At 44.5% G+C, this 14629-nt stretch overlaps 1 protein-coding gene across 5 annotated transcripts in view; it reads left to right on the top strand.

Annotated features, from left to right (window-relative positions):
• Nucleotides 1-6563, top strand: part of SLC22A15 (solute carrier family 22 member 15) — an 81558-nt gene extending 74995 nt beyond the window's left edge. For 3 of the 5 annotated variants that reach the window (XM_089336991.1, XM_002715736.6, XM_089336993.1), the window contains 3 exons: nucleotides 1851-1923; nucleotides 4288-4476; nucleotides 4765-6563. In XM_089336991.1, the coding sequence (XP_089193117.1) occupies nucleotides 1851-1923; nucleotides 4288-4476; nucleotides 4765-4854 (352 nt within the window). In that variant the 3' untranslated portion in view covers nucleotides 4855-6563. Of the gene's footprint in view, nucleotides 1-1850; nucleotides 1928-4287; nucleotides 4477-4764 lie in introns of all 5 variants that reach the window. The other 2 variants (XR_016237105.1, XR_518141.5) reach the window with 1 other exon arrangement.
• The last annotated feature ends 8066 nt before the right edge of the window (nucleotides 6564-14629 follow it).

Below are 14629 nucleotides of genomic sequence, written 5' to 3'. Positions count from 1 at the left end.
TCCCTACTGATGCATCTGGGAAAGCAGTGGACGATGGCCCAAGTCCTTGGGCCCCTGCACTCACTTGGGAGATACAGAAGGAGTTCTTGGCTTCAACCTGGCCCAGTGCTGGCTGTTGTGGGCATGTGGGGAGTGAACCAGACTGGTCATTTCCTAGTTGTTCCTTGTCTCTGTGTAACTCTGCCTTTCAAGTAAATAAATAAATATTTTTATACTTGAGCTTAGCCAAAAGGCTGAGAAGCAATTGTAAATATTTTTCTAAAAAGACAAGGAGCGAGGTCCCTGTTCTCACAGAACTGATATTTGAGCACAAAATATACACAATTAAAAGATCATTTTATACAATATTCATTGAATATTTCATTTAAATATTCATGTAATATGTGTTTTTTGATGAGTAGGATGTATTTATATTCAAAAGGACATATTCCATGCTAACTTCCCCTCATAAAATAATCTGAATACAAAACACACTCCCAAATTTGGAGGGTGGGGTGCAGCCTGTGGTCTGCAGAGCTGCCTCCTGGGCCGGGCCAGTCCATCCTCAGCACCCGTTTCCCAGGTCTCTCAGGATCTTTCCAAATATGTCCCTCCCTCTCCTTTCCCTGTGCAGGAGGCCTTGTGGGTCTCTCTGCCTGTTAATTTGAAATTCCTTTTCCCAGAAAAGATCAGTTGTTGGCGACTGGCTGGTCATTTCCTAGTTATTCCTACAATCCACTTTGTCTTGCTGTTGGCCATTTTGTCCAAACTGGACACTTTGGAGAGCAAGCATGGGCAAGATGAACAATTAGGGTGGGATAACAGAGTGATGTGTGGCCACCCTGTTGAAAACCATGACCTCTGCCTCCCATTTTCCCCTCTTTTCCTGCCTACACTCCCTATGAAGGATTTCCTGAAAATACCTTTTCAGTCAGTTCCTATCTGCCTGACCCTTCTGTAGTTGATCAGTTGAGTTTAAATAAATGGGCAGACCTTTCAGATCACGAAGCTTGGTATCTGTGGCTGCATTCACTGACAGGAGACCTAAGAGACAGAGACCTGTGAGACATTTGGTAAGAAACGCTCAGATGCTCATTTTCGCAACATCCTCTATAGATGTGCTGTCCAGTGAGCCTCATGTGGCTGTTCAAGTTTAATTAGAATTAAATCAATTAAAAACGCACTTCTTCCTCCTCACAGGCCACATGTCAAGCACCCGTAGTTGTATGTGTCTAGTGGCTTCCATACTGCATAGTGTAATTATAGAACATTTCCAGCCTCATGGAAAGTTCTGACGGGCAGCACTGCTGCATGGGATCCTGTGCTTCCCCTCTAAGATAGACAAGAGTACTTCTGACAGTTCATGAACTATGTGGTTAAAGAAAAACTGTGCATGGCATTCAAAATCTTCTTGCACCAAAGTAGACTTATCTTTCCATTCCATGTTCCATGTGCTTTTTGAAGTACCCTAGTTTTATTCTAGGCCCATTTTTTTTTTTTTTTGGATTTATTTATTTGAAAGGTGGAGTGATAGAAAGATGAGACAGACAGAGAGAAAGATCTTCCATCTGCTGTTTCACTCCCCAGATGCCCTTAACAGGTGCAGTTGGACCAGTTAAAAGCCAGGAACTCAAAACACTATACTGGGTGGCAGAGGCCCAAGCACCTTGGCCACCTTCTGCTGCTCTCCCAAGTGCATTAGCAGAGAGCTGGATCAGAAGTAGAGCAACTGGGACTGGAACCAGGCACCCCCCTGTGGGATGCACATGTCTCATTAGTAGTTTAATCCATTGTACCACAACACCAGCCCCCCAGGGTCTCTCGGTTGCCCTCTAGAACTTACTGACTTTGTGTCTGCTCGTGTCTTCCAGGAACGTTGGGCTTGGGACTTGTTCCATGTTCTCCCGAGTTGGTGGCATCATTGCTCCCTTCGTCCCCTCACTGGTTGGTTTGTACCTCCTGGTTTTGTTTTTCTTAATCTGCTTTGGAAATGCTGTGCTTGTGAGTGGAAAGAAGTCACGACAGATGCCGTTTCTGATCAGCTGACACAACCATGAACCTGGGCCTTTTAGATTAGGAACCTCAGCTCTTGCCTAGGCTGCTTCTCCCCAGCAGGTCTAGTGGTTTCTTGACCGTGTTCAGAGGAGGGTCAGCTGATGCCAGTGAGCTCCCTCCCTGTCCCCATTCATCAGCTAACCAGTTCTGGTAGAGGCCCATCAGCCTCTGCCGTGTGACGGGCACCACACCTGGCACTCGCTGTGTGCCATCACCACGATCCTCATGCTGCAGATGGCAGTGAAGTCTCTCCCCAAAGGCACACCACTTTGGAGTATTTCTCCTGGTTTTCTGTTCTAGGACTGTGTTTGTTCACTCACTTTTTTTTTTTTTTTTTTTTTGACATTATCTGAATGGCATAGTTGAAAGAAAGGGGGATGGGACTAAATGACAGCTCGAAGTCCTCCCATTCTTGAAACACTCAGGTTCCGTGAAGGAACCCAGGGGCCCTGTGCACACTGCTGCGTGCCTCGCCAGCCAGGACTAGAAGGGTGGCTAGCTTTGGTGCGAGGCCGTGGACCCGTTGCGGAGGCAGCCGCTCCATCCTCGAGCGGCTCCACTTGCCGCCTCCTGGCATGACTCTGAGATGCCCTGGTGGCCTGTGTGTTTCCGAGGGCAGTTCACTGCGTTTCCTGAGTTTCTGCCCGCATCTCACACTCCTTTTAGGTCCCTCTGAAGGGGTTGCATTAGTTGTCTGTTTCACTCTGTAGAATGTGTCTGACATTTGGTGTTTATTGCTAAAGATATCTGAGGTTGGCTGGCTGCCCAGCGCCCAGCGCCATGCCTGCTACCACTTGCCAAGCTCGCAAGAGGGGGCAGTGTTGTGCTCCTCTGGCTCTAGCTGCACACCCACACAGCTGGACCTGGGTTTGCATGCAGGGGGCGGGAAATGAGAAGGTCTCTGCCTCTTCCCTCCCCCACCCCCGTTCTCTTTCTCCTCTCACACCTTCCCCCTCTGTCCTTTCTTTTCATCCTCTCTCCACTTTTGAAAAATCATGGAAAAAGTGTCTGAGGGGAGATGATGTATTTAAATTTTCTTAAGAATATCTTCCAGATCTCTGAAGCAATTGCTTGCACACTGGCCCTTTACTGCATCCAATTTAAGTAGTAGACAAGCCAAATAGATGTGATAGAGTTTGGTTGTTGTTTTAACTTCTAATTAATTAATGTTATTTACTTATTTGAAAGTCAGAGAGACAGATCTCCCATCTGCGGTTTCCCTCTCCAAACACCCACAACAGCTGAGGCTGGCCACGCTAATGCTGAGAGCCTGGAACTCAAGGTTTCCCATATTGGGTGGCAGGGACTGAAGTACTTGAGCCATCACCGGCTACCTCCCAGGGTGCACATTAACAGGAAATTGGATCAGAAGTGGAGCCAGGACTTGAACCCAGGCAGTCCAGTATGGGATTTGAGCATCCCAGTGGCATCTTGACTGCTGTGCAAGTGCCTGCCATGTGTGATAGAGTTTTTTACAGATTTGTTTTATGTATTTGAAAGGCAGATTTACAGAGAGGAAGAGACAGAGAGATGGAAGTCTTCTGTCCACTGATTCATTCTCCAAATGGCTGTAACAGCTGGGGCAGGGCCAGGCCAAAACCAGGAGCCTGGAACTCCAGCCCAGGTCTTCCATGGGTGGCTGGTACGTGGCGATCTTCTTCTGCTTTCCCAAGTACATCAGCAGGGAGCTGGATCAGAAGCAGAGCACCCAGGACTTGAGGCGGTGCTCTAAGTGGGACGCTGGTGTTGCAAGTGGCAGCCTAACCCACTGCACCACAACCCAGGCCACTTTCTGAGTCTTTATACCTTCATCCCTGGGCCTATCAGTTATAGGGTCAAGTTACATGGAGTAGTTGGACAAGTCCAAGGTTGAGAACTTTAAAGTTCGCCATCAGTATTTTGCAGTGTCTCCTAGTAATGAAAATGTGAAGGTCACTATGTTATAAGCTGCTCACTTGGACACCAGGCTCCCTGTGCACCCTGGCTCTGTGCTGGCCTTCTCTGCTCAGACGCAGCCGCGGCCTCTTCTTCCCCAACACCCAGCCTGTGCCTAGATCAGTCCTGTGCTTCTGCACCACCTCCCCTTGCTGCCTGTGGTTCATGCAGTCCCCTCTCCAGGCCTGGAATCTCCCCTCAGCTTCCCAGAATAAATCTCCATGAGCAGAGCAACAGTGGGTAAGAAGCAGGGCTGTCCCTCCGCTGGGAGGCTGCTAACATTGGGATTGTGTTTTCCTCCTGCTCCTCATCCCTCAGAAATACGTGCAGTGGTCTCTACCCTTCGTTGTCTTTGGAGCCACCGGCCTGGCCGCGGGCCTCCTGAGTTTGCTGTTGCCGGAGACGCTCAACAGTCCGTTGCTCGAGACGGTTTCTGACCTGCAGGTGTATTCCTACCGGCGCCTGGGGGAGGAAGCGCTGTCTTTACAGACCCTGGACCTGCCACAGGTAGGGGGAAGGGGCTCCTCATCGTTCCCATCGACTGCCTGGTGATGCTGGCTGCGGAGAACAAGGGTGTTTGCACTGAGTAGACCTGAGCCTCACAGCTGGAAAGCCAGGGTGGGCTCCGGCAGCGCTGCCTCAGAAATAAGGATGGCCGGTGATTCGCTGGCTTCCTCCCAGCACTCCGGGCTGCTGCTTAGGGGAGTGGATGTCATAAAAATCCGCTTGTCAGCTGAGGAGCTTTAGCCGTGTCATGGTGACATCTCACTGCCCCTTCCTCCTTTCCCGTTCCAGCCAGCAGACAAGGGCAGCACTCTGGGGAGTGAGAGTGAGGAAGAGGAAGAGTTTTACGATGCAGATGAGGAGACCCAGATGATCAAGTGAGCAGCCGTGGACTCCTCCTCCGAAGCAGAGCATCGTCTTTCCTGCCTCTGGCCAGGGAGGGCTCTCCTTGGAGTCTGACGCTGCACAGAGACGGTGCCAAGCGGGGACAGATGTGCAGGCACAAAGGAAGTCGGAGAAGAGATTTCACAGGAGACAAAGTCACTGCATGGAGGGAATAGTTGTTAATTTGTGCAAAACTCAAGTTCAACCCAGAATCATGACCTCTGGCCAAATAACTCAAGTCGACATTCCAGAGTGGTCGGCTGATCCATATCTACAAGTGTGATCCTGTGGCTTTTCCTTCCTTAGGATCTAGAAGCAGTGTGTAGAATTTCCCACCATTTCAGTGGACTGAGATCAGCGATCCTTCACATTTAACCTTCGACCATGTTTGACATCTGCCCAATCCCGTGCTCCTCACCCAGCTCTTCTGGGCCCGTTGGTGTTAGCACTTCAGTTGTCTGCCCAGGAATAAGCTCGTTTGTGTGTCCCGAAGCCCTCAGCCTGAGCTCAGCCAATGAAATTTGAGTCCTCAGCTTGGTCCCTAGCCTATCGTTGCCTTGGGCTCCTTGTGCCTTTAGTGCCACACAAGACTCACTGGTAAAAGGCAGCTGTGCCAAAGCAGTGCGCCGCAAAGTCAGGTGCGGCTGGGGCCCTGTTCACTCTCCCTGCTACGTAAGTAGTGCAGTTCCTTCAGTTCCCCCTCATGTACACCTCCAGAGAAACCCCCTTCCGAGACTTCAGTACCAGCAGTAACTTCAGCGTCATTAGTTGCTAATGGTTTCTCAAGGTACAGTGCCGTGGTGAACAGTTGGATGTAAGACAGACAGAAGAAGGTGCTGTTTTGGGGGAGGAAGGAGAATCGTCTTTCCTAACATTTGATTTGTTTTGCCTTCAGTACGGTGCCAGGAGAGCCTTAAGCAACACTGGAGAGCTTGAGTCTTCTTGCCCTACCTGTGAGGTCAGAATGGAGGGCCCAGTGGTTTCCTGGGAAATGTTGACTTTCCTTTAAGTGTTCTCCACTTCCAGATAAATCAGAATCATCCTTAGTTTCCCAAAATCATGTTGAAAATACCTGTTCCCGTGTGACACTTGAATACTGTTTCCAGTAGGAGTACAAATCTGGAGTCCACGAGCTAGGGCCACTTTGCTTTAGGTCACTTTCCCAACGAGGAAAATTCCTGTGCTTTCTGAATTCCCGCTTCTGCTAATGTCTTGGAGAGAAAGGAAGTGCATTAGGGGTAAGGACGAGGTGTTGCTGTGGCTGCCGCTGGAGATGCTGAGGATGTCACCCCTGAACAGGCTGCAGAGACTGTCCTGGTCTCTCCTGCGGCGACCGCCCGGTTTGCCCTATGTCATCTGTCCCTTTGTACTTGCTGAAGCACTTTTGTGTACTTTATGCCCCGGATTATAAATTGGCTCTTCATAACTGGGCCATTTCTACTCCTGTTCATTTCTCTCTGCTGTGCTGCCACACAGTAAGGATCTCATAAATGTTACTGTTTCTCCCACCCAGAAGACTGTGGGACTTTTCCCAGTATCATTTTTGTAAGTGGTGGACAAATCTGACCCAAAGTTTCAAACTGCAGAATCCTACTTGTCTCCCTTTGGAGGCTAGACATCAACCCCTCCTTAGTAAAAGAGAGGGAGAACTTAAACTTTTAGTTCTTCATAAATGAGCAACTATTTAAAATAAAACAGTGAATTAATGTGTGTGTGTGTGTGATTTTTGGTTGGTTAGAGTTATTTTTGCATTATAAGAATAATAACTGCATTCTATTATAGAACATTTTTAAAACTAAAAATTAAAAAAATCTTACCCATGGGTCCAACACCCTAAGATGACCAGTACTATGGCTTGGTTGTATTTGGGGAATAATTGGAAGTCATCTCTATTGGGACTGGAGTTCGCTGTCTCTCTGGCTAAGTCAGCGAGGGTTCAGTTCATTCTGTTCCTGGGTTTCCTGTTCCTGGCCAGGAGGTAGAAGAACGGAGGGAGGGAGTGTTGTCTGGCTGTCAGCTGTTCTTGTCAAATGTGTCACTAAATTTTGTCTCTCTAGACAATCCTTTACCAAAGTTTACTAATTACTGGTTTTTTGTTTGTTACTTTTATAAGAACAGATGATTTTTCCATTTGACAATAACTGTTAAAGAATACTGAGTGTAGAGCAAATGCACACATGTACATTTGCATCAATTAAATTGTTGGAAAACTCTTAATAGAGTTTGATAGAGAGCATATTTTGTTACTGTAGATGATTTTATGAAATTTTAAATTCTAGTCAGAATTAAATCTTATCTTCTAAAAAGCAACAAGAACAATGTCAGACATGCTAGAGTTTGCAGGGTCAAAGGTCTTAGTAACAGGTTATGGAAAACCCTCACTCCACAGAGACCTTGAAAGACACTGGGTATAATTTAGATGCACACAACATCAGGAGAAAAAAAACAGAAGGTTTTTAGCAGCAAGGGCTTGATCAGTTCAGAATTAGTTTCCTTGTAAAACATAATCATTTCGTTGTAGAAAAATGGGGTGAATTTATATTAGTCTTGGGAACTAATAACAACATTGTAAATTTATGAGCTGATTTTAACAGAAAAAATTATAGAATACATTTATTTTAGAGGTAATATTATTAACTGTAGGGTGAGAAGGGGGGCTGTTGTAGTGAATTATGTTAGAGCTTTTTGATAATTTTTTGGTCTCTGAAGTGTAAAGAGTTATTAATTAAAATTTATAAGCTCGGCCGGCACCGTGGCTCACTAGGCTAATCCTCCACCTTGCGGCGCCGGCACACCGGGTTCTAGTCCCAGTCGGGACGCCAGATTCTGTCCCGGTTGCCCCTCTTCCAGGCCAGCTCTCTGCTGTGGCCAGGGAGTGCAGTGGAGGATGGCCCAAGTGCTTGGGCCCTGCAGCCCATGGGAGACCAGGAGAAGTACCTGGCTCCTGCCATCGGATCAGCGTGGCGCGCCGGCCGCGGTGGCCATTGGAGGGTGAACCAACGGCAAAGGAAGACCTTTCTCTCTGTCTCTCTCTCACTCACTGTCCACTCTGCCTGTCAAAAAAAAAATTTATAAGCTCACATGTGCATATTGTGTATGTGTGGAAAGGTAGTCGTAGTCATGCTTTGTCTTTTGTCTTGGAGTTACATTAAACTGTTGGGAATCACTTAAAAAAAAAAAAAAAGAAAGAAAAAGAAAACACCAGGTTGCAGTTTCCTGCTGTTGTCAGTGAAAACCTGGCCTGCTGAGAAGCTCCTGTCATTCATCTGCTTTTAAGCATGGTGGGCGTTCTTTAATATTTAAGGATGGACACATAAAATAAGACACCCCAGAAGAAAAAGTTCCTAGGGCCCTGCTTGAGTGTCTGCGCTCCAGACAGGTGTTTCTGTGGCAGGCAGTTGACAAACATACTTTCAGTAGATGATTTACAGTCTCAGCAAATATGTACGGAAATGATTAGCACCATTATATCAGAATTACAGCTTCCCATTAGAACTTACTCCTTCATACAAGTTCTGGCTCACTGATCTTTAATTTGCAAAGGCATGTACAAAGGAGTAGATTTTTCTTGGCTAAATAAAATGCAGGTATTTTGTCTTCTTGAGAATTTAATAAAAGATCACAAAAGCAGGCCTTTTCTTTTGTCCTTACAAAATAGGTTAAGATGTACAGCAGCACCTCTGAGAAGGTGGGTCAATACAGACCCTGCTAGAAATTATGGGTAATGTGTGAGATAGAGGTTGTAGCATTGCTGGGGAGTCATAGGCACAAAAGATTACTAGAAAATATTGTTAGAGAGGCTGGCATTGCCTCCTGCAATGCCAACATCCCATATGAGCACCAGTTCCAGTCCTGGCTGCTGCATTTCTAATCTAGCTCTCTGCTATTGCACCTGGGAAAGCAGCAAAAGATGGCCCGAGTGCTTGGCCTTTGCACCCATGTGGGAGAACCAAATGCAGTTTCAGGCTCCTGGCTTTGGCCTTGTCCAGCCCCAGCTGTTGCAACCATTTGGAGAGTGAACCAGCAGATGGAAGATCAGTTGGTCTCTCTGTCTCTGTCTCTCTCTCAACTCTGCTTTTCAAATTAATATTTTTTAAAATATTTTTAGAAAAATGCAGAGATGAGGCATTATGGAAAATCCATCAGTGAGTACATCAAAGGAGATCACCTCAGTAGGTACAGAAATAGTTGAAAAAACCAAGCACCTGTTAAAAATCAAGTCATTAGCAGGCTAGGACCACAAGGAAGCTTCCTTCATATCTGGGAGATGGTAGGTAGTAGATTTCTGTGAATTGGCACACAGCATCTCTTCACCTTTCTGGTACTTTGGCCTTAAGAATTTTTGTGGCCCACAGTAAGAAATACTTTTTCTATAGGTTAAGCATCCCTAGTCTTGGGGGGGGACTCTAAAAGCTAAAAATTTTTGAGCACTGATGTGACATCACAAGTAGAAAAGTCTAAACCTTACTTCATGAGATGAGTTGCAATCCAAATACAAGTGCTAAGATCCATTTCCTCAGGCTATGTATGTAAGGCATATGTGAAAGGCAAATGAATTCAGGGTTTAGACTTGGGCCCCACACCCAAGGTCTCTCATTAGGAGTATGCAGGTTTTCCAGTCTGCTCCCAAGCGTTTGGATAAGGGGTACTCACTCTGTGAATTAATTCTCTCTCCTCCTACAAATATATACATATATAAAAGATATATACATATATATGCATATGTAATTGTGTAATTGTCATGAAACAATATGAGGGGACTTCAGAAGATTTATGGAAAAGAATTAAAAGATAAATCTGGGCACAAAAAAATTTGAAATCCATGCATAGTTTTTTTTTTAATTATTTATATTTGAAAGAGATCTTCCATCTACTGATTCACCCCCCCAAATGCCCACAACAGGCAGGGCTGGTCCAGACTGAAGCTATGAACCCAGAATTCAACCAGAATTCAGTCAAATACTTGAGCCATCAAGTGCTGCCTCACAGGTTGCACACTAACAGGTAGCTAGAAAAAGAAGTAGAACTCGGACTTGAACCCAAGCACCCAGATAATGGGATGCAGGCATCCCAAGTTCATCTTACCTGCTGTGCAAACATGTGCCGATGCATGGTGTTTTCCACAGTTTGCATTTTCTCTGAATTCTTTAAAGAATCTCCATATTTACCACTGCTGGGAACACTGATAAGTTGTGTTCTGCCCCGTTGCATTTGACAAAATGCCATTTGTGTCCCACTAAGCTGATTTCCTAACCCAATAGCAGGCTGCAGCCTATTCTCCATCTTACACTGCAGAGACTCTGAAGCTAAAACATGTTTTCTGAACTTCGGTGCAACTAGGCTTCTAGGTGTGATTTAGTCTCAGGCAGTTACCGAAGGGGTTTGGAAGGCCATCAGAGGTGGAGGCCATAATTCTAATGAGTCTGTTTTTTCCTGCTGGCATCCACAGTGGTGACAAACCATTTGATTTTCTCAGGCTGTTATCAGCGTATGTGTTGACAGGAGCAATACTGATTAGAACTTTCCATAGATATTGACTGGAATTCTTTACATAGAGCCTGGAGTAATATGTTACTCAAGTGGAAAAGTGAAATTCCCAAAATACTCAAGACAGTCCTAAGAAAAGAGCAAACAGGAAGGTTGGCTTCCTGAATAGCAAAACTTCTGAAGCTGAAGTATTGGTTAGCAATAAATCAGAAGAACATAATAGGTATCCCATAAAAATGCTAATCATGTATAACAGTTTGGCATTTTAAAAATGTGGCATAGGGGTAGGTCTTTGGCATAACAGTTAAGACCCCACTTGGGATGCTTGCATCCCTTATCTGTACCTGGGTTCAGGTCCTGGCTGTACTCCTGATTCCAGCTGCCAGCTAATGGACACCCTGGGAGGCAGCTCAGGTACATGGCTCCCTGCCACCTACAAACCTGGATTGAATTCTGGGCTCCTGGCTTCCACCTGGCCCTGCCTTGGGAATGAACCAGCAGATGGGAAATCTCACTTTGTCTCTGTCTTCCAAATAAATAAATGAATTTTAAAACACGGCATGGCGCATTGTTGGGAAAATAACAAATTGCAAGTATTAAGGGAACAGTTGGGACTCCATATCAAAGAGTAAAACTTCTTGCTATTGCAAAAATTAATCTCAAATACAATGAAGGCCTAACTGAAGAAAAAGCAAAACTTTATTAGAAATGGATTTTTCAGACAAGAATAATCACAGATCATTTTTAAAAATTCATATATTTGTTAAAATTTAAAGCTTCATTCTCTATGAATGAACACAGTGTTGAAAGGGAAGTGTTTGGCCCAGTGGTTGACCTTGCTTAGATTCAAGTCCTGGCTCTGCTCACTAAAATGAATTCATATTCATGACCAAGTTAAAGCATGTAGTTGGAAAACAGTCAAGTGTTACCATTAGTATCTACATTAGTATTAGCCTAATGCACATATGTGCAAGGAGCTATGTATAGAGATGTCCATTACAGCATTCTTAGTTGTAGTAAAACAATGAAACTAAATACCTTCAGTAGGGAAATGTGTGTAAACTTTATATGCGTCGGATGGAATGAAGTCTTCTGTGCATCTCAGCATTGAGCAAAAGGCTGGCAGATTTTCCTTGGTCACTGTCAGTTCATGGTTAAATTCTCTAGTGAATGACTCAAGTACTTATTAAGCGGTTGAAGTTTTTTATGTCGGACTTTAAGTCAACACTATTGATATTTGGTAGCAAAAATATAGATGTTTCACTATTACTCCCACTGGATAAAGTTATCCCTCAGGGTTGGTGAGGGCACTATACTAAATTACATCTCAAATTAAAAAAATTGATAAATTGCCTTTTGCACAGAGGAATATTGAGATTCATGCATAGGATATGTGTGTATACATACGGTATGTTTCCTTGCATATCATCATCATGCATTTACATGAGTTTTTGAAGACTCGTCTTCATACAGGATATTTGCTTTCCCACTTGCTATTAGGGTGGAATGCATCCTTTTAGCTGTGTGGCAGGATCACATTATATGTGAATGTCAAAGAAGAGAGAATAGAACATGCTTCACACTGCCTACAACTGCAGCATGATCTGCCTAGCCACACCCTACCCTCTCTAACTTTTTCTGTGGGTACTGAAGAAACACTACTAACCGAGGACTTTGCCTCCCCACACTGCTGTTCTTTTTGGAGGAAATGAAGACTGCCTGTGATCAGCAAGTGCTTACTTAAGGTGCCTTTGGGATGCCCACATCCCATATCCAAGTGCCCGGTTCACTTCCCAGCTACTCCAGCTTCATGCTAAGGTGCAACCTGGGAAGCAGCAGGTGATGGCCTAAGTACTTGAGTCCATGCTACCCATATGGGAGCTCTGGATCGAGTTCCAAGGTCCTGGCTTCTGTCTGGCCCAGCCCTGGTTGTGGGCATTTGGGGGATTAACCTGTGGATGGAAAATCTCCCTGCCTCCTTCCTCTCCTCCCTTCTTTTATCTTCCCAATAAAATGAAAATAAAAAAAAAATTTAAAGCCTCATCCCTCAATTTCCTTGATAATACAAAATAAATGAACAGTGATCTGAAATAAATTAAGTCCTTGCCTCTAATGCAGTGTAGCTATGATGAAAAACTGAAATCTGAAGCTTATAGGAAGAAAATTGACAGTGAACCGTTTGCTTTCAAATACTACTTTTATTGTATTGCTTATTGTAATTAATTTTCCACTGTAGTTTCCTATGAATGGGTGCTAAGACCAGCAGAGAAGGAAGAGGGTGAGGAGGAAGAGTGGGAATATTTGCTTTACAGGAAAATGGCTGCAGAAAAGGCAGTGGTTAGAAAACGCAGAACAAAACCACCTCCCCATAAAGAATACTCCCAGGGGCCTTTTTAGTTTACATAAGCACTAGGGCATTGTATTCGTTTCCACGATTGCTGTTACAATGAATTATCCTGAACTTAGTGGCTTTGGACAAGACAAATGTATTCCATGACAGTTGTGAAGGTTAGAATATCAGATAAGTCCTAGGGAGCTAAAGTGAAGATGTTAGCACCACTGGGCTCTGAGTTCTCCAGGGCAGATTCCATTCCTTAGAGGTTGTTGCATTCCTTGGTCCTGACCACATCACTCCAGTCCCAGCTCTGTCATCACAGAGCCTTCCGCTTGCTTTGATCTCCTTTCCCCCTCTCAGAGGGCGTGTATATTACATCAGCCCACCCAGGGGGTCCTGCTCATCTTCCCCATCTGAGATCCTTACCTTAGTCGCACCTGAAGTTTCCTTTTGCAGTGAGAGGTCACCTTCCCAGGGCCTGGGATGAGGAGGTGTGTCGTTCAGCCTAGCACACATTTCGGGAAGTGTGAGTTCATTGGACTGCAGTCATCCATGTGTATTGTAAAGTAAAGGGAAGCTGTCATGTCTGGAGAAGCCAGTCTTTGGTAATAGCCTCAAACCTGCATTTATTATTGTTTTAATCAACCCATTTGGCTAAGCTTAAGGTCTTTCATTGAGACCTATTGTCACATTGTTTGAAAGCACTGCTTGCTTACAAAGAGTTAAAGCCCAGTAAAGTTTTGTAATTTCCAACAGTTGTCTTACCACTCTGTATTGCTTACTTGTCGTTCCTTTTTCCCACTGCATTTCAGTCTATAGGAGTGAACCTGGTGTATCAGATATCTTTGAAGGAATACATGACTCTCTCACTATCATTTCTCGTAGCTCTGTTGCTACGTTGAACTCAAAGGCAAAATGGATTATATTTTAAACCCTAAGAACTAGCATAATGTTTGAGACATGGTAGACGTTAGTTAAATATTTAAGTCAATGGATGACTAGACACGAGGCATTGATTTAATTGGCACATCTAGTAATGTATTCAAAAGGGAAACTCTTATCCAAAATCAATTTGAGAAAACATCTATGGATTATTTCATTCTGAGAAAGCTACTTATAGATAACTAGAAGACTCATTCCACCTTAATTCACTTTAACCAGTCTCACAATATTGTGAAAAATTATAATTTGGATTAGAGTATACTTGAAACAGAAGTGATACTTTTAAAAATATATATTTATTTAAAAGGCACAGTAACAGAGAGAGGCAGAGAGAGAGGATTTCTTTGTGCTGGTTCACTCCCCAAATGGCCTCAAAGGCTGCATCTGGAAGCCACGAGTCTAGCACTCTATCCGGGTCTGTCATGTGAGTGGCAGGGATACAAGCACTTGGACCATCATCTGCTGCTTTCCCAGGTGCATTAGCAGGGAGCTGAATCAAAAGCAGATCAACCAGGACTCGAACCAGTGCTCCAGATACAGGAGACTGATGTTGCAAGCAGCAGCTTAAGCCACTGTGCCACAACACCAGCCCCAGAAGTGAGCCTTTTGAACAAGGTTTAAGATATCTACCTTGAGAATGGAAACAAGCACAGAAGAATTGATTATTAAGTAATAACATTGTACATGTACTTACAGACTTACTACCAGAGCATCATCCAGCCTACTGGGCTGTAGAATAAATGAACTTGGTCATTTTTTCCTTTCAACGGAGAGATCTCCCTGCCTAATAGAGGGATGACTTGCTCTAGGGATGTATTTGTAGTAATTCCTGGGATAGTCTTCAAGGTTGTAACATTCAGGTCTTTTAAAATCATTCACCCAATGGAAACAGTGTATAAAAAGCCCAGTAATACTGTTGGTTTGATTCCAGGCATTTAAGGATCAGTACCCTAAGAAAGAAAAATCATTAGATGTTTAAGTCAGTGTTTAGATTTTTCTATTTGCCAG

This window comes from Oryctolagus cuniculus, chromosome 7, assembly GCF_051225735.1.
Source record: "Oryctolagus cuniculus isolate XC-2025 breed Fujian yellow rabbit chromosome 7, ASM5122573v1, whole genome shotgun sequence".
NCBI lineage: Eukaryota > Metazoa > Chordata > Mammalia > Lagomorpha > Leporidae > Oryctolagus > Oryctolagus cuniculus.
The sequence above is the reverse complement of the archived record's forward strand: the minus strand, read 5'-3'. Positions and strand labels throughout refer to the sequence as shown.